Source organism: Diadema antillarum, unplaced genomic scaffold (assembly GCF_040938485.1).
Source record: "Diadema antillarum isolate AM-2024a unplaced genomic scaffold, OU_Dant_1.0 scf00000125, whole genome shotgun sequence".
Taxonomy (NCBI): Eukaryota; Metazoa; Echinodermata; class Echinoidea; order Diadematoida; family Diadematidae; genus Diadema; species Diadema antillarum.
In genome coordinates this window covers 5,024-26,513 of record NW_027271014.1, presented here as the reverse complement: position 1 = coordinate 26,513, position 21,490 = coordinate 5,024, and the positions used below count along the sequence as shown (strand labels likewise).

The following is a 21,490-nucleotide window of genomic DNA, read 5'->3' as shown; positions in this document are numbered from 1 at the left end:
ACAGAGTGCAAGAATTCAAGCATTAAATATATTTATTCATGTAATAAAAACCTTTTCAACGTTATTTATACACTTATAATAATTCATTGGAAGTATGATAATTTATTGGTATCTATGATGTCAGAAATGTATTTTTTTCAATTTGACAATTTTACATGATCATGATGATTTACACTTTAATTGATAGCTACTTTTGACCAATGAGATGAAAGAGAGCTACCAGAGTACTCGCTCGCTAGGCTATTGCACTAGGGAGCTCTGGTTCTACGGCAGTGCTATGACTAATGAGGTAGATATCTTAGTAATCTCACTAACATCAATCAGTGTAATTGCTCGTGTTACCAGCATCACAATCTTCTCAGATCGGCAGAATCAGGTGTGAATAACCTATTTAACTTGTTTGATTCCCTTTACCATCAGTGGTTCACTGACCGGAATTACCACTCTCATAAATATCATTAGTCCTTCACGTTCCAAAACATGTATGTAATCTGAACTAACGTTACACAACTGTATGCATGTCCGTGATCGCGATACGTCAGTCAATGTTGCTGTTGTTGTTTGTACTTCCTCAGGTCAGGAAAATATAACCAGGATCGGCGAGGGGGAGGGCCCCACACCCTTTTTTAGGCAAAATGATAGGCAAAATCGTGAAATAGGCCCCACCGCAGTGCGCGTGCACCCGTGCGTTAGCAAGCAAGGTTAGGTTAGGGTTAGGGTTTAGGGTTAGGTAGGGTTGTATTTATGGTTAAATTGGCCACTAAATTAGTCAAGGGACATTGGGGAGTCCTTCCGAGAACAAAAAGTAGAAGACCGAAGAAAAAAACGGGAGAAAGGGAGGACGAAAGATGCTATGCTGTGGAAATCGGCCCCACCGCCGTATGCATCTCGCGTAAACGCCGTTTGGTGGGGCCGCATTCACGAGTATTATACTGTGGAAGAAAGCCCCACCGCCGTGCTTATCTACCAATGAACGCCACACGGTGGGGCTGAATTCACGAGTATAAACAGGCGAGCCGCCGTAGTATTTGTACGGACACGCAGTGGTGGGGCCTATTTCACGAGTATGCCAAATGATAACACACGTGGATTTAATGGACTGCAACACAGATGCTGAGATGGTAGACCCTATCCTAACGTATTAAACTGTCGTTAGGGGTGTTTCATAAAGCTGTTCGTAAAGTTACGAACAACTATACGAGCGACTGGTGATCAGTTCTTGTGCTGAATTATGGAAATTCTGGTAAGTATAGCACATCAGAACTGATTACTAGTCGCTCGTAAGTTGTTCGTAACTTTATGAACAGCTCTATGAAACAGGACCCGCTGCGACTCGACCCCAACCCGTACCGAGTCGACTCGGCTAGCGGCTGTTGCTGCCTATAAATACTGGTTACAGCGCCCCGCGCCAGGGTTAAAAAAATGGTATCCATTACATCTCAAAGTGTTTAATGCTGGACATTCCCGACAAATTCCTTCAAGTCAAATAGGCCCTAGATATTAACATCTAACGTTAGAATTCTATATGCTCTATTGAATTAGAAGGTCTATGCCTTTATTTGAAGGAGGGCGCACAAGCCCCCTCCCTCCCCCATTTTTTTTTTTATCTTTGTTTTAACAAATAATAAAGAGGGGGCGCGTGCCTGGTGCCCCCCCCCCCCCCCCTTAATCCACTACTGTATAATTTGTTGCATGTACTGGTACATTTGTTGCTATCTCTTTTCATTGTCATTTTCAATTGTAAATAAACACAATAAAAACTAGGCCTAAATGTATTCAGTTTTCAGAGCCATGACTATACCCTTCACTTCCACCACTGACCCTAACCCTACCAAAACCTTTTGAGGTATCCTAATGAAACTTGGCATGTATGTGTATTAGGGGGTGAAGTTGTGCCTATCAACTTTTGGGTGCACATGCTCGAGGTCAAAGGTCAAAAGGTCAAGGTCAAATACATAGAATTTCGCTATTTCCGCCATATCTATGCAATACCTGAAGATATTTTCTTGAAACTTAGTGTATACATGTATTACCCAATTAAGATTCTCTCGTGAAAGTTTTGGTCATGAGGTCAAAGGTCAAAAGGTCAAGCAAAAATATTAAAACTTCACCTTTTTTCTCTGTACCTTGGAAATTGTTCAAGGTATCTTCATGGAACATAGTATATTTCATGTACTGACTGGCAGTGATTATCTAAAGAATTTAGGGTTAATGGGGTCAAAGGTCAAGGGCAACACTTCAAAATTTTACTATTTCCGTCATGTTTATCAATGCCAGCAGGATTTTTTTTTTTTTTTTTTACACTTGGTGTATGCATGTATAACCTAATAGAGATTCTCTGGAAAATTTTTTTTTTCTTTTGTTTTTGCCTCAAAGGTCAAAAGGTCAGAGATCAAATGAAAGTGCTGAACTAAGTTTTTCCTCCATATCTCGGAAGTGGCTCAAGTTATCTTGAAACGTATTACATATTTATGCATGTTTTTGCCTGACAGTGATTATCTTATGAATTTTAGGGTCAAAGGCCAGATGAAAATGGTAACAATTTACAGAAATTGCACTTTTTCTCCATACCTTGAAAATTACTCAATGCATAACATGTGAATGGGTCAAAGTCAAGTTAAAGTCCTTAAATCCCAAGTACATGCTCTCCTATTCATCCAATTAAACCTGGGTCAAGGAAGGTGAACATTCAACACATTTGTGACAAACTTGTCATTTTAATACTTTGCCAATTTTGTGAAAATGTAATCACACATTATCCACATGTACTATCTAGACCTATCAGGAGAATCATGCATTATGGCGGAGGCATACCAGTCGCCATAGCGACATTTTCAGTTGTCTTTCTTTCTTTCTTTATTCTGTTATTAGTTTGGGCACCGGTGGAATAAAAAACTCCAACATGTCATCACATCTTGTTCTATCAGGGAGACTGGCTCTTGTCACTGGTGGGTAATGTGATTCTTGAAATCTTCATCAATTTGAGGATTTATTTTGGTCTTTGCTTTGATATTGATGACAACTGCTGATGCTGTGGTAGCCCACCAAGAGGAATTGTGAACCAGATGAGCTTTAGTCTGAAACAAAAGGAAAGAGTTTAAAGATATTACAAGCACAATATGAACATTGAAAATTTGATCAATATCAGAATATAAAACAATGAAGTTACCTGTAGGCCTACCGGTATGAAGTTTTAAAGATTTGCTATTTTTATTTACAAAACAGTTCTCAAAAAGTTGATATGAATATTCAAATGATAAAGTTTATGCTATCATCATCTCACAAGTTTTCTGTTGATCATGTGCAAAAACTTACCTTTTTTTTCTGCAATAATAGTGCATTTATCATAATGTTCCTGGCTGAATAACTTCAAACCGATGGTCAGTCAGATATGATTATTATTATTATTATTATTATTATTATTATTATTATTATTATTATTATTATTGTATTTTTTTTCTTTCTCTTATTCCTGAGGGACCTTGTCTCACAAGCTATGCTTCACTAAGGTCTCCTTGTTTGCCTTTCTCAAAATATTTGTTACCCTTTCTTTATCATTTCACATGTACATGTAATCATATACTTATGTATTTGCAAAAAAATTTAGTATTAGTTGTTGTTGTTCCTATATACTCTTGAAAGAAAGTGTCAATGTTATTGTTATGTTATTGTTATATTGCTTATTGTTGGAAGAAAGACAAATGAATAAATAAACTTGAAACTTGAAACTTGAACTTATAATTTGAGACTACGACAATTGAGACTGAACAAAAAAAAAAGATAATAATGATAATACTGTAATACATTGTGTAGTGGTAATTACATTTCTAGATTTTATATGCAAACTACAGGGCAAGTTGTGAAGCAATGACATCAAAACTCTTGTACCAGATATATTCATATTGACCATTTCAGGACAGTCTTGTTAAAATTGGCAGAAACTTCACAATTTCATAACTTCCCTAGTTTTTCAATGTGATTTTGATCAAATCTTTGCTACATACTATTGCCTAGGTACAATTTTACTTAATCTTTTAAGAACTTCCCTTTAATTTTCATGTCTCAAATGTTATCTTACAGATTATAGATTCCCAGAGGATCATGAATCTGATAATGTGCAGATAAGTTAGAGGTCCGGGTAAACTGAACTGTAAATTTCACTGTGTATATGACCATGGACCATGGTATGACATAAACTGTTGAAAGCGTGAAACTTGCTCAAGAAACTAGTAAGTAGTTACAGAGCTGTTCATATGTATTTTGAAAAAAAAAAACAAAAAACAAACATATGACATGTTAGATGCTCCAGGAGAATTCCCTCACTGCGATAGTGACACACACAAAAAAATAAATTCATAAAAATTTGACCAGCTCTGGCTGTGAATTGAAGAGTTATGAATACCTGGCATATTTTTGTCTGTTATAAATATATCCAATTATCTAAGGTTTCATGATGTTTAGAGTGTAAATTCTGAGCTTCATGTACATGCAGCTGTTTTTTCATCAAAGGTCAAATTATGTGGCTTAGAAAGTAAAGAAAGACATTCCAATGTACCATGGAGTGCGCATTACCACAAGGATTAAAAATGTATCATGCAGACACTTATGTTTTTTTAGAAATAATTGTATGGCTTTGTGTACTCAAATTTGAATGCACCCACTCAAGTAGAATTATACTCTTGAGCATCAAACTGTATCAAAGGCTAATAGAATGTCAAAACTTGTTCTTTCATTACTTCTTGATCCCATGCTGACACACAGGGAGTGGCAGTGGAATCGGGCGGGCAGTCTGCCAGCTCTTTGCCCGAAACGGTGCGAGTATTGTCGGCGTCGATCGCTCACAGAAGGCCAATGAAGAAACCATGGCCAGTCTCCCAGGAGAAGGCCAGAGTGACGGACAGGTTCATAAAGCGTTTGCAGCTGATGTCACAGACAGGGAGGCTATTCAATCCATTGTCACAGAGGTGACCAGCTCCTTTGAGAGTCCCCTGTCAGTCCTGGTCAATTCTGCCGGCATTTTTACCTCTGGATTTCTGCATAACACCACAGAAAAGAGCTTTGATGATGGCGTCAATATCAACTTAAAGGTACATATCACAGTACTTCCACAAATGTTGCACTTCTCCAATTCAAGGAGCATTGTAAACCATTTTGAATTAATTTCCAGTATGGTGATGCTTACTGAATACTGGTCGTTGTGTTTGTTTCTCCCTTCCGTGCATTGTACAGATATTGAAACCACAAAAATATCCTTTCAGTACATAGTATGAATGAAATGTTCTGATATTTTTTTTCAAAGCTGATTATAGGAGGAATCAAGGACAATAGACTCCGTGCTTTGTTCTCAAGGCTTTGTAAAGTCTTTCAGTTTTTAGTTCAGTCATGCACTGAACCATGTAGCAAGGATGAAAATGGGAAGAGCGTCAAACACCATAGCTCTAATTTCAGGACCTTAAGCAGAGATGAACAGTAAGCAGATATGTCAGCTGTGGCCTGTAGTAATAGTAGTACAGTGTATCACAACATACCTGCTTATGATTAAGAGTTTTATCCTGTTTTAAAATTATGTCCGGAAAAGTGGAGCTGATGAAACAATTGAATAAGTGTTCAGTCACATTGTTTCCTAGAACTATTGTGTCTGTGCACATACTAAAGGAACATGTCTTGGTGTAGAAAATATCTCATCCAAGGAAGGTGAAATTCTCTTTCCACCTCCCTGGTCATTTGTTATGCCTTCTGCATGGACCTTTCTCAAGAGAAAGTAGCACTAGGCTGCTAACTACAGGCAGTTCAATGTGGCAGAGAGGTATACATTGTATATAGCATATTGATTTAAATTCATGCAGACTGCAGGGAAAAAAATAAAAAAACATACCTGGCAAGCATTTACCTTTCTATGTGGCTAGCTTCAGTTCAAATTACTGTTGATACCTCCAGAAAATATTTATACCCCCGTCAAACGAAGTTTGAAGGGGGTATATAGGAATCAGCGGACGGTCGGGCGGTCGGTCCGTTGCAAATCTTGCGTCGCGAACTACTTCCTCAGTTTTCAACCGATTCCCATAAAACTTGGCACAGATGTGTGCCTTGGGTTGTAGATGTGCAAGACGTATTTTTTGACAGTACCCAAAAGTATGTTGCCATGGTAACGGCATATTATGGGCAAAAATGGGTACAAATCTTGCATCGCGAACTCCTCCCACAGTTTTTGATCAATTTTTATGAAATTAGGTACAGATGTTCGTCTGAATATGTTAATGTGCAAGACACATATTTCCGCAGTGGCAAAAAGTGCGTTGCCATGGTAACGGCATGTTATTGGTAAAATATAGGGCAAAATGCTTCATGGCAAAACTGCTTCATCAGTGCTCTTCCAATTCTCATGGAATTCATATTGAATGTTTGTCTTAGGATATAGGTCAGCATGACACATTTCTTGACAGTGACAAAAAGTATGTTGCCATGGTAACAGCTCACATATTATGAGCCAAAATGATGGAAAATTTTGTGTTGCAAACTACTTCCTCAGTTTTTGCCCAATTTCCATGAAACTTGGTACAGATGTGTGCCTTTGGTTGTAGATGTGCAAGACGTATTTTTTGACAGTACCCGAAAGTACGTTGCCATGGTAACGGCATATTAATGGCAGAAGATCAAGGAAAGATCTTGCGGATTTAACTACTTCCTCAGTTTTTTGACCAAAGCTTATGAAATGTGGCACACACCTTGATCTTGGTGGGAAGATGTGGAAGACATATTTTTCGGACGTGTCGGAAGCTGCGTTGCCATGGTAACGGCATATAAATGGCAGAAGATCAAGGAAAGATCTTGCGGATTGAACTACTTCCTCTGTATTCGACTGAAGCTCATGAAATGTGGCACACACGTTGGTCTTGGTGGGAAGATGTGCAAGACATATTTTTTGGACGTGTCGGAAGCTGCGTTGCCATGGTAACGGCATATTAATGGTGGAAGATCAAGGAAAGATCTTGTGGATTGAACTACTTCCTCAGTTTTTGACAAAAGCTTATGAAATGTGGCACACACAATAGTCTTGGTGGGAAGATGTGCAAGACATATTTTTCGGACATGTCGGAAGCTGCGTTGCCATGGTAACGGCATTTAAATGGCAGAAGATCAAGGAAAGATCATTCCTTGGGTAAGACTGTCGTCACGGGGCGGGGGTATTAATCACCTTAAGTGATATTTCTAGTTTCAGTTAGTTCTGCTTGACAGGTAACTATAAACCAGTACACCATCTGCATCTTCCTCGCAAACAGCTCATGTCTGTGCATAACCTGTTATTGGTGTCTTTTTTTTAAGGAAAAGCCCAAACCTGTTCAAGTCAGCAGGTGAATACTGTATACGCTATATATTTCGCGGGGGTTTTATTTTCGCGAATTTCGCGAGTCGGGAGCTAGTCGCGAAATTAACAACACGCGAAAATATTACCTTCCAAAATTAATCCCTTGCCTTGATGATACGAATATTTCAGTACTAGAATACCATGTCACGGCTTACCGATCACAGACCATACTGGCTAAGCTTGTTTACGCACGTCCACGTCTACTTACGAATACTGTAGAGAGCCAATCCATTATCGCATGGGGACCACTCGTCAGAAATTTAGCTCGATGGACTTAACCACTTCAAAAATGTTGAATTCTAACTCGCTAGTTCGCAGAGTTTGGCAAGTCTTTTTCATGCAGTGTATAACTAGTATCATTCTTATATGCTAGTAAGTTGAAAATTCACACTTTCTTTGCCACTTCATATTTTCTCTGGTCCCCCAATCGCGAATTTAACCACTCGCGAAAATGTGTGACATCGGCAATTCGCGAAAATTTATGTACGCGAAAATTATAGCGTATACAGTATTAGTCAATGCATTACTAACATGGACCTACGTAGGTCCATGCTAATAACGTCTTTGGAGATGAGCTGAAATGAATGATTCATTTGTTGCCAGGTACGCTACACCGTCTGCGATTCCAGTTTTCCGTGTTACTTTGCACATGAAGACACTTTGGGTTGGGTAACTAACTGCTGTTCATACTTTAATGTGATGTTCAATGCAGGGTACCTTCCTGGTGACACAAGTGGTCAGCCAAGCAATGGTCAAAAGCCAGGTGACTGAGGGCAGCATAATCAATCTCTCCAGTCTTGCAGGAAAGGTATTTTGTTGGTCATGCATGTCTCAATCGACGTAGTGTCACCTTCTCAGTGTGGCTTCCTTTATTTCTGTACAATGTGTGTCTCACAGGTGTGATCTCCTTCTTGTCAGTGTGGCTTAGTTTGATTTCTAGTTCCATTTGAAAATGTAGAATTTGTGATGTTGTACTTCAGGAACTTTATCAGGAGAAATCAAGTTTTTCAAAGTTATGAATATAGAGATAGGAAATTTGTGTCAGTGTGGTGGTGGTGAATGATGTGTGCTTAAAGATATTACATCCTGTACAGTCACGCCTATGTCGTTGGCAATATAGCGATGTACATTTTAAGTTTATAAAGCTGTTGTTGTTCGCATAGACCCACAACTTGGTTGGTTTTGCAGAAGGATCAAACAAAACATTAAAAAAATGTGCTAGTAAAAATTTTCACTCTCCATGCAGGGCTTAAATTGTGACAATAACTTTGATTATAACCGATTTCTTTTAAGCTAAGCATTTCAAGGTAATGGCATATGATGTGGCAAACATTTTTCAGAGTTTTTAAGGACTTTATCTAAGACCTGCATTCTACTTGAGAATAAAGGACATGATTAATTCTTTTTAACACAGATGGCCCCTGCTGGTATGCTTCATTACTCAGCAACCAAAGGCGGAATCATAGCAATGACTAAATCGATGGCCAATGAGTTAGCAAGGTCTGTTTTTTAAGTGTTTAACTGTCAGCAGACATAAGGTCTCTTTGCATCTTGTATCTTCCGTGTATGCTTCCCTTCTACATGTAATTTGTATAAACCTGTGCTATTAATTATGCAATTTGATGAATAGAAACAAGTTAACTATTGCCTGCTCATGTAAAATCGGGATGGTTCGAGACAAATTAGTAATCAACAAATCGACAATTAAATCTCACTTATGAGTAGTTCATTGTAGCTATTTTGAATGTGTGTGGCCAGTACCTGGGTCATCAGGTTGGGGATAATTTTTGCAGTGCAACATACTTGGTAACATGATCCAAGATATGTTTTCATTTGGTGACCGATTAAGTCACAGGATATGAACAAATTTGCAGTTTCTAGACTCTCATTGCTCCATTGATCTGTAATTTGTCCCATTTTATATCCAGGTTGAAGTGTAGCTGTGTACTCAAGCATGCTGTCATTAAACATTTAAAAATTATGGGTCGAATAAAGAAATGAAAGTGACATGCTAAAGACAGTACAAGAATGTTTCAGATTTCATAGCATTCTTTGATATTATACATGTACTGTGAAGTTGAGGCAGAAGGTAATTTGATTTCTGTTTTCGGTTTGGTTTTTTTTTTTAAGTGATCGATTAGGTTTCATATTTGTGATCCATATGACCTTATTTCAAATTTTTGTCAACTTACATGCCAGCACCTTTATCAGGATAAAGAATTTTTCTGGAAATGTGTACATGCTTCCAGAGGTTTATGAAAGACATGTGAGTTTAGAATAAGTGCTTGTGACTTCAAATTTTGATTTTCCAACACACTCCCAACTCTGTCATTGAAATATGATGTGCAATAATATGACTTACCAAGATGTGGTATTCGTGATGGTTATAAGTGTCTTGATGTTGTAGCTGTTGCTGTTCTTTTCTTTGCTTTTTTGTTTTTGTTTTATTTTTTATTGTCTTTATACTTGGCTGCCATTAATTGAATTGAGTGATCGTGACTCAGTCAGCCTGGTGCTGGTACAACATTAGTGGTTCCTATGTCTCCACTGTGATGTGTTTTCAAACTTGCATACTGTACACTGGAGGAAAATTTGTAAGATGCACAGTGCTGCACCCCTTACCATTTCTGTGAAAGAGTGGCATGTTGTCTTCTTGATCTTTCCTTTGAGGGATACTTTTATGATATTGATGGTGGGTCTTGCAGTGAAGACATAGAACATGTCACACATGCAATATCAAACTCTATTTTCAAATTGTCCATGTCATCTTTTCGTGCCAGAAACCTTTGCAAGTTTTGAACTGTCATATGTCCTGCAGCACTATTGCTAATAGGGAAGGAATCTGATTGACAGGGAACATAGTGATCATATTGTTCATATTTTTACTTCATGCAACATAGCCATTTGTGATTATCATTGACCTAACAGCATGACAATTCCCTTATGATATCTAGTCTCTCACAATATCAGGGTGCACAAACAAAAATTATAAATAGTTGGGATCTGCAAAATCACTTTATTGTAAGAGGCTTTTGTTATCCAACCTCTTTATTACTGACATTTGAGCTGTCCCACTTTTGTCACTTACTGCTCAGATTTTATAAAACTTTGGACAGTCTATGTGCATGTGTGTGTGTGTGTGTGTGTGAGTGAGTGTGTGGGTGTTTTAAGATTAAACCAAGGGCTCTCATTTCAAACACATTATTCTAAAGAATACTTCCTCCTTTGATGTGACAGGTTCAACATTCGGTGTAATGCAGTCCTTCCTGGTTTCATTGACACACCCATGACAGCAATCACTCCGCCGGAAGAAGTTTGTCGGGTGAGACATTGAACAACATCTTCTGTCTTTTCCCCCTTTTGCATAGCTTTGCCTTATGTCTTTGGTTGCTTCCATGCTCTCAAGTGTCATCTTGATAGAACAAGGTTTGTTGACACTGCTTGACTGTGGAACCCAGCCTTGATAGCCCAAATAACTGGCCAAAGATACCCTCTTCACCTTTGATAGTTACTGTAACACCAGAAATATGTGCAGTATGATATTTTTGCGAAGTGCCATTGGAGTAATAATTTAAAAAGATGTTCCAGTTATCACCTTTGATGCATATGTGTAGGCCAGTTGTATCACAAAACATCCTTCCATATAAAAACTTTTGCAGTAAAGCCTAAAATGTTAGGAGATATAACTATTTTCTCATTAAACCATCACTGTAGATGGTCCAGTCTAGAAACAATTCTGTTATCATAACTGTTGTTCACATTTTGTACATTTAACAACACTTAACATTGATTACACGGATTAATGTTTTTGCACTGATTATTTCTGTCCCAAGGTCACATTTCAGAAATATTATTAAGGGCTAAAGCTGGGTTTTTGTTTTATCTGCAAATGGTAAATAATGCCTTTAAGAGAAGTCATCACATCATGTAACTAATGCTTTTCTAACAATTGATAATGATAATTACCATCATTTATCAACGGCCTTTTCAAAATAGATTCAAAGCGCTCACACAATTACAAGAAAAATACAAGAAATGGACAGTATATTTACTGAAAAAAAAAGAAAATACAAAACAAAACAAACAATGGCATTAAACTTGATGTGATCACTATACCATTGGAATCAAATGAAACTAAAAATAATAATGATAATGCAGTTACATCTGCCTTTATCACATGACTGCTGTTACATCATGGGCCATGTAAGAACCAAAATCTTCCCCTTTGTGCATCCTATCTCATGCAGGTTGAATCCAGGATACCTCTGGGTCATACAGGCAAACCAGAAAACATTGCCGAGACGTGCCTCTTTCTTGCTTCTTCCCGGAGTTCCTACATCACTGGGGCCAGCATCGAAGTGACTGGTTAGTGCATTTCTATAAGAATTTCTCCCCCGCCAAAAAACAAAACAAAACAAGACAAGACAAAACAAATAAAACAAACAAACAAAAATAGTAATGATAACCAAGCATTTTGTTTGACTGTTATTTTAGATATTTAAGTGATGCCAGTGCATGCAAAAATGAATTAAAAGGAGTTCACATTGTCCTAATAAGGTTTTAAAGTCATTTTTGTGTGTCTCCATGGTGTATGTAAATAAAAAAAAAGAGTGGAATTTTGGCATACAATGCATTAACGTTGAAAGCCCTTACCCCATCATGAGCAAAAGAGTATTCATGTTTGAAGCTGAACTGCCACACTTTTCTTTGCACAAATTGGGCAAGGGAGGAGTAGAATCTGCCCACTTTTACAAGCTAAAAGGACCAAAGAAGTTTGAACTATGCTAAGGATTTAAAAAAAAAAAATCCTCTCATGAATAATGCTGAACTTTTGAGAACATTTTATAAATCAGTTGTCTATCTCACTGCGTTGTAAACCAGCAGCACAGCTGCATGGATTCAATCCTGCTACCCAGAAGATAGAGTTACAGCTATTTTCAACTGCAATCTGAATATACTTCATATAAATTTTGGTCTTTAGTTTAAACATTTGTTGTAAATAAATGTGCCAAAGACAAAAATGATAACAATCGTGATTATCCCCTACTTATAACAAGTTGCAACACCTCTCTAATGCCTTCTTAACCAGTTTCTATTCTTGTATATTATCTATTATACAGTGAAATACTATACAATAATCATTTTTACATGTAATCACTTGTGATGCGGTATTTCCTATGTATTCATTTAGATGAAAAATTTGATACCTTTTTATTTTCATTGTTCAGGTGGTCTTGGCATGTGAGGGATGAAAGACAGGTGCCATTACACTGACTCTCTGGACCACAGTGAGGACAAGACTGTCTCATTTTCATCCAGAGTACATGTAGTGAATTGTAATGACTAATTTTGTTCAGGATTCAGTAAAGCATGTAAATGGTGGTGGTGACAAATGACATAGAAGCAATAAATGGTACAGTACTAGTCCGTTGAGGACAAAAAAGCTCAGCTCAAATTTAAGAATGGCATGATAGGATCTGTATCGAATCGATCAGATGGTTTAACATGCTGTCCTTATATTGATGTCCTTGCAGAAATCTTTGCTCATATAGTGGTCAATGGGTCAATGTATGACTGTATGTTTTGATTTGCAAATGTTGCCACACATGGAACTGAAATCATGGTAAATTTAACTACATTGTTGCCTGTTGATGAAATGATGGAATTACTGCAGTATGCAGTTGCAGGATACGATTGATGTAAAGATCATTAGTGGTTTTTACATGCATTTTCTTTTTAAATTCTCCAGTTTGTTTGTACAAGTTAATATGTATAGGCAATTATAAATACACAAGGTTAAGTGTATGTTTGGCACTGTAACGGTACTTTTTCTTTTCATCAATTAGACGCCGTGATATTATTCAATGCATGTAACCCAATTTTAAGAGAGCATGTGTATATAAAGTGTACATTCCACAAATGTTCGGATACAACGAGAATCCGGATATAACGAGAAAAATTCACTCGGAACCGATGATCTCGTTATAATGGGATTCCCCTGTACATGTATAGTGTATCTCCTCACAGAACTTGGAGGGAAAGGACTTTTGACATGCCTTACAAAGATCCCCATTTCTCTGTGACTACTGAAGCTAATCGAATGTGGTTTACTGCATGCTGTAGGTAATCAGTTATCGTTTCATACCCTTGAATTTCATTTTAATTGATTTACTACTTTTAAGGTTATCTGTTGTGGAAAGCTGATTGTAATTTTGGGGGATTCACATGTGGTATATGTGCGGGATGCATCATGAGCTTAACATGATTACTTCACTACAATTTGCATTTACCCTGGTGATGCCCATTTGTACATAATGAGGTGTACTTTTATATAGATGTACTAGAATAGACATACGTTGTGACAGAATATAAGTTCGTGTAGTATATTGTTTGATACGACACTGTTAATAATGGGTCATTTAAAATAGATGGCCTCATCAAGTGGTCATGGATATTTCATGCATGGTAATCCTTTTGCACTTTGTGTGCACCGAAGCAGCGACTGCATCATGGCTAGAAGGCTGACAATGTAATATTTTGTGTCTGTGTGTGTGTGTGTGTGTGTGTATTGATATGTATAATGTCTCAAAGAAATCTACATGCAGAATAAAGGAGGTGCTCTGAGGTATGTTTGTGTGTTTGTTCGTTTGTTTGTTTCTAGAGAGAAATTTAACCAAAAGCTAACATCACAACAATTTGTATGACAGCCTTTTCTTCTTCTTTTTTTTTTTTTTTTTGGGGGGGGGGGGGAGGAGGTTGTCGCTACTATACGTGTATAATATGTCATGAGCTGGAAAGCCATTCATCATGCGGTTAATGGCCATCACAGGTGTGAAGATTTAATTTGATGCCAACTTGTGTACTTTGCCATGTAGTCCGGAACCTTCTAGACTCAACATGACAATCTGTTTAGCATAATATTATTCTTATTAATTATGACTAACAGTTTTCTCCAAATTCTGACCCAATGATGATAAATATAAGGAAATAAGCTACCCTCAAATACGGGAAGATTGTAGATTGGTGAAATACATGTATGAACGTAATGCGTACATGTGCAAATTATACTGAAATATTTTTGTGCAATAAAATGATCACAGTATCCAAGCGATAAGAAAGCACTGGAGTTGAGTACATGTGTAGTCTCTTTCATGTCAGCATGACCTGTACAGTAATGAGTTGTTTCCTTCAAAGACAATTCCACCCTACATTTAATTGATAAAGAAGAGTTATGATTAAACAAACAATAATGGTAGAGGTTTCATGAAAATTGGACAAAAAAGTAGAGTTTCGGAATTTTACTGTTTCGCACATTTGCACAAAACAGTGATATCAGTGACAATCATGATACATGTATACATAATATTAGATGAGTTGATGATGTCATGGCTGCATAAGGCTCGCAACTGACCCATGTGCTATTTCTCAAGATTATATTTTCTTTCTTGTATCTCAGGAGGTTTCATTGTGTGAGTTAAATACCAATTAGCCTGTTGTTGTTTTTTCAGTTGATAAACTACATGTACTTCAAATCACCAGCACAAATCTGCATATATCACTTTCTATGCCTCATACAAGTTTCAGCTACAGTGTGGGCACACTTTAGGGCTTCATGTGCCTACCGACACTCAAAACACACAAAGGCCCGAATTCACAAAGGTGGTATAGTTTTCTATGGAGTGCCAAGTGTCACATGGCCTATTTCGTTACGAAATCTGTCATTTCATCGATGAAATGATCATTTGGTAACAAAATGACATCTCGTTAACGAAAATACAAATTGTCCATGGTTTGCCCACCAAAGGGTTATCTATACATGTTTTAAGTTCCCTTTTTTTTTCTCCCTCTTTTTTTTTCATTAAACCAAAGAGAAATACTTGTTTTCTGTATTCAAATCTTTGATGTGTTTCTGTAACCTGATAGCAAAGATGACTTTTAGGGGGAAAAATTAATTGTACATGCAAAATTATCGACCACAATTTTGAATATAAGAGTCAGTACACAAAACAAGTGTGGGCCTTATGAATTGTAGGCCTACATGTATTTATGTGCTTTAGACCGACATTAAAGGGAATGGCTATTTTTAGTAACTGATCATTGGGAATGCTGGAGAATGATTGTTCCAATCCTTGTGGGATTCATTTAAGAGTACATTATATATCTATTGTTGTGTCAAAATTATTTGCTTCAGAAGGGTTTCGTATTCAAGTAATGTGCAGTTTAATGTTTCCAGGTTAGCATGCCTGTATAGTGATGGGGCGATCGTTAACGGGTCGTTAATGATCGCCTCAACACTGTACAGCATGCTAACCTGGAAACATTGAAATGCACATTACTTGAATATGAGACCGTTCTGAAGCAAATAATTTTCACAAAACAATAGATATGTAATGTACTCTGAATCCCACAAGGATTGGAGCAACCATCCCCCAGCATTCCCTCTGATTCCCACTGATCTGTTACAAGCCACCCCCTTTAAAATTGAGAATCTATTCAAAATTCTGAACTTTGTTATTTGAAGTTTGCTTTTGAAGAAACATTTTACCATTTCTATTTTTTTTTTTTTTGGGGGGGGGGTCTGATTCTGTTTATTTATCACCATGTATTGGCATGTGATGTGAATCAGCACTTCATAATAACTGATTTAAATAGAAACACTGACCAAACAAACAGAACAATGACACGTCTTATCAAAATCTTGCAAAAAAATAAGTTGTGAATTTAAACATTTGCCATGTTTTCACAAACTACAGTCTGTAGTGATATTACCGATATCATTGCATCACACGACCGCATGTATTAGTATTTTTCAATGATTTAACAACCCTCCCCCCCCCCCCCCCCCAAAAAAAAAAAAAAATGCTGAATCATTAATTACAACCCTTGAATGATTCGAGTGAAGGGAAATCATGCTTTCTTTCTTGTTCATTGTAAAGGAAAATTATGTTGAAGTGGTTATTTGCGACTGACGGCAATATGCTGGACTGTGTGTAGGTTGCAGTGGTAAGGTAGACTTGTATGCTATTAGTGTCCCTGTACAGACAGGGACACTATGTGCTATAGTGTTATAGCGCCCTCTTACATGAGTTGTACTCTTGCGGGTGATAATACTGTGAGTTTGAAATTAATTCAGATGTAGGCCTATATCTATTTCCATGAAGGCGTAACCTTAGTTGAAGCACTACAAGTTACGTTTTTAGAAGTGGAGACCCAGTTTACATATCTAGAGCCACTTCCGGGTTTCATGAGATAGCAAGTGTGTGTGTGTGTGTGTGTGTTTTTTTTTAAATTTCAAATGAAATAAAGAAGAAGTAATAATTAACAAAAATGGTACAAATTTGAGCTTTTTTTTTTCTTCAAATTAGGAAATTGTTAATAATGTTTGGTTCTTGAAATTGTCACATGGATTCTTAAATCAATAGATTAAAATAAATAAAGAAATTCTGCTTATTTAATAATCTTTATGCTTATTATTCCCTATGTCATTTGAAGTTTGACTTGACAGAAAACTCTTATTTTTCCCCTTTAGTTTCCCACTTTGTTTTTCTTAGAGGTTATAAAGAGATAAAGAGAACAAAAACTTATTTTTCCAATTTTATTCATGTCTCTCATTGTATTAAACTCGTCTTTTGTTGTCAATGTTATCGTGACGGGCATTTGCAAATGAAAGAGAACATGTCAATTTTGGCAATTTTTAATTTTGTGCCTTGGAGTACAAAAATGAATGTGCTCACTCATGCGTAAAGTTTTCTTTTTAATTAACCTATTAGCTTAATAGCCAATCAAATTCCCTTCGATGGTTCATAAAAATCTTCTATGAAAAATATGACCTCGAAAAAGTGTTTACTTTCTTTTCTTGGTAAGTATATATATATATATATATATATATATATATATATATGAAGAGTTTGTTCGCAAAAACCGATAAGTCCATGTTTGCCAAATGGAGATATTAGCGATTAAAGGTCAAGAAAAATAAAGAAAATAAGACAAATTTTACTTCTTTTGACCGTAACTTCAAAAATGTACCTTTATATGTAGTGACCAATATATCATTTAGAAGGTATTATTTTGTACTTTAAGACAGAGACCGCACATCAAAATCTTCAAAAATGGACTTATCGGTTTTTGCGAACAAACTCTTCATTAACATATATATATATATATACATATAGATATATATAGATATATATATACATATAGATATAGATATATATATATATACATATAGATATATATATATATATATATATATATATATACATATATATATATGTATAATTATATATGTATATATATATATATATATATATATATAAATGCGTGTATGTGTGTGTGTGTGTGTGTGTGTGCGTGAATAACAGCTAAGAGTTTCTGCTCGACGCCCAAGAAGACATTGGTTCACTCCAGTAATTTAGGAAATTATGTGCATTCGCCCGTAGGGCTTTGTCAAGTGCAAAAATACCATGGGCGAAAAATCAGTAAAACAACACTTCTTTCACGGAGTTCTCTTAATTACCACTGTTGTACATCAATGTACAAGTTATACACACGCACACACACACACACACACACACACACACAGAATATGATGGGATTGATCGTTCTTTCCAACAATAAAGCAGAATGATAAATCTTCTTCCCGCCCGCTTCATACAAAATGGTATGTAAGGGCCTTCCGTTGGCCTAAACGTCTCCCCTGTCTCTCCTTGATAGATCGGATATTACTCATAGCCATTCTATAATTTCATGGAAATAAGCCACATAGGCCTATACTGTTGCGAATCCTTATTTTGACTGATTCCTCGTGCGTCATACTCGTCTGGCAATTTAGAACATCGAGACTCTTCTCTTTCATCATCAAAATCCTGTGTGACATCATACTTTTATACGAGAAAAGAACTAATTTATTCTCAGAGTGGGACAATCTTTCCCATTGTCGATTTTTAGCTGGATGTTAAAGAAAGAGCCGATGTTCTTGCCAAATCAGGACCCAAGTTGATATGAGCGCAGGTTGTGCGGTAACGCGAGCTGAGTGCTGACCCTCCAATGACATCGGGAAGGGGAAGGGGGAACAACGTATCATTTCCCCTCCTCCAATTCCGGAGATGTGCAAAAAAGAACGGTGATATTGACTTTGATATCATAGGCCTATACAGGTATACTAAAATGTGATTGGCAAATTGTAAACAAGCATTGCATTTACATTATAGTTATTGTTAGCTTGCATTCACCTGGCCATCCCTTGATCCTCTCCCACACTCTTTCCCCGCTCAGATCATCTCCATATAGACATCAGGGCCCCGTTAACCTGCATAAAAGTTACTATTGTGGTATCAACTTTGCTATCCAATGGTAACTACCATGGCATTCTTGATTTTCATTTGATGTTGAGCATTGTTATACCATGGAAAAAAATCACCATTGGATGGCAACGTTACCACAATAGTAACTTTTTATGTAACGGGGCACTGATCTCCGGACAGGCGTCATCTCCACTAAAAAACCGAGCTTCCGCCCGACAGCAAGTGTTGGTTCTAATTCTTATAGCGTGCAGTTGGTACTGCATAATTATTCAAATTCATAAATTTGGATACAGATTTCGTCTGTAAATGACCACATTACGTAAATGTTACTGTTCAACAGATCAGAGACCTAAAAGGAGCAGCACTTCGACAAATATTCCACGAAAAAGAAAAATACACCATAGGGCCATAGTAGGGGCATTTCATGAAGCTTTTTGTCCGACAAAGTTGTCGGACAAATTTGCTCTCTGCCAGTCAGATGCAAGGATTTCAATAGCTTGTAACAGTTTGTCGGAAAAATATCCGACCAAAATGCTTCATGAAATGCCCCCCTTATCTATCAACTTTAATGCTATAATATGCAAAAGCTCCCTCGTGTAGGGGGAGGACACCACTCCTATCAACACCCCGTATGTATACGCGTCCGTACACTTTGGAGAAAAAAACAAACCGCACACATTACAATTGACAGGCATGATCTAGCCATTCACAAATTTTCCGAATATTTTTTTTTTTTTTTTTTTTTGTGGGTTTATCTTTCTTGGTCTGAAATTGTCCAGACTTCACCAAACAAAGGTGTCGGTGCAACAGGATGTTGAATTTAAATTTTGAAAATACAAAACCTCCCCGTCGTGTGGGAGGGGGCGGTATGCCCCCCCCCCCCCCCAATAGAATCTGACTAAGTGTCTGGTCTTAACTTGAGATTTTATTATGTACCATTTTTGGTTTGTCACTTGATTAATAACCATTGCTACAAACTCACTTCATAGCAGCGATTGTAACGCCACTATTACAATTACATTATTACTTACACTAAACTACAATACAGCACTGCAATACAGGGCAAAATAGCGCCATCTTTTGACAATCTACGCTACATCTTAATAATGGGGCTCTTACCATAGGCCTACTTTATGAAATCCTAGACGTCACTTTTTTTTTTTCATTAGAATGTTTAGATATAAACCTCTGATAATCTCCAGAATTTTGGAAACGTTGACACCTAATTCGCGAATCACTTGAGCGGAACGCATGGTTTGTCTTGACTTGGGAAATAAACGTAAAGTGAATCATCAAGCATTTTGATTTGATTGCGATCCTTTAATTGGTTCCATGATGGTGTAGGCTATAATGACAGAATTTGCGTTTAATCCTAGTGATTGTCAAAATATGCAATGGAAAGAATAGTAAAACCCAACGTTACTATAATGATATATCCGCAATCACGTTTCTGACATGCACGCTCACGAGTTGCATCATTCGTTCCCTATATATTATTATCACGACGAAAGCGCTTGGCCGTTGTGGAGTAAATCAGTGAAGAAGAAAGAGGGAGATGGCTTAATGCAAAAGAAAAAAATAGGAATATGAACCGCATTAACTGTCACTCAAATCCCAGAAATCATAATTTTGTAATAACACACACGCTATACAAAAACAAACAAACAAACAAACAAACAAGAAACAAAATACAATTATGCAAGGAGTATATTCGCAATGTTACACGTTGATTGTCACGAGAAAAACGGTTAATGCATTATGTTGCAAAATAGGCTAAGTGTTGGCAAAAATACAATACAGTGTAATCGTTCTCTCTCTCTCTCCATCCCCCCCCCCCTCTCTCTCTCTCTCTCCCTCCCCCAGGCATACGCACACACACACACACACACACACACACACACACAGAATATACTGGGGCTGAATCGCATCCTCCAAAAAGTTTGGAAATCGGAGTTTTTACTTATTACTCTCTTATCTCATTTATTAACACATAACTGGCAATCACCGAAAGATTGTAGGCTACCTATATGGTAATTGGATGATATCATGTTATATATTGATGGTAAGCAATTGGATCAAAAGTCCTGAGTAAAAATTTTTGGGGTAACTATCGATTCACAGCTAACATGGTCCGAGCATACATCGAGTTTATTCAACAACATATCGGGATCCTCTGGAAAGTAAGAGAATATCTTACCAAACATCACCTACCATTCAAATTCTTTTTAATGCACTCATATTACCCCATGTCACCTAAAACAAAATAAAGTCGATATTGTCATTACAAAAACGTGCTGTAAGACTTATCACCGGTTGACACTACTTATAGCACACACTGAATCTTTGTTTTATGATTTAAAGACTCCTAGAATTTCTGATACACATAATAAAATACATGGCAAACAGCAATATTCATGTATAAATATACTAACAACTGCAGCTCCCTGAATTGTTTAAAGATATGTCATATTTCAAATTATATAATCCATTCATATCCTACCCGTCTTGCATTATCATTTGGAAAATCCTAAACTCATTATAGCTTAAAAATTCCATAAGACATCATGGTCCAGATTTATGGAACTCATTGAATGATGACCTTAAACGCAGTTCTTCTCTACAATGTTTTAAATCATCCTTTAAAAACGTTCTTCTCGCAATGTACCACGCGAATTAGAAATTACGCTTTTGTTTATAGTTCCCAACTCCTGAACACCGTATCTCATCGCTTTTCTTCTCTTCTCTCTTCCCTCTACTCTTCCCATTCGGGTACCTTATTCTCTGGTTTTGTTTTGTTTTGTTTTGTTTTGTTCTTCTT

General features: G+C 36.9%; 1 protein-coding gene across 1 annotated transcript; it reads left to right on the top strand.

Annotated features, from left to right (window-relative positions):
• Positions 1-2,902: 2,902 nt before the first annotated feature.
• LOC139720252 (estradiol 17-beta-dehydrogenase 8-like) lies at positions 2,903-11,731 on the top strand (the record flags this gene model as incomplete). Its single annotated transcript, XM_071631614.1, has 6 exons — positions 2,903-2,948; positions 4,762-5,087; positions 8,079-8,174; positions 8,781-8,866; positions 10,604-10,688; positions 11,614-11,731. Coding segments are annotated over exons 1-6 (757 nt in total), but the record flags the coding sequence as incomplete, so codon positions are not given.
• Between the last annotated feature and the right edge of the window lie 9,759 nt (positions 11,732-21,490).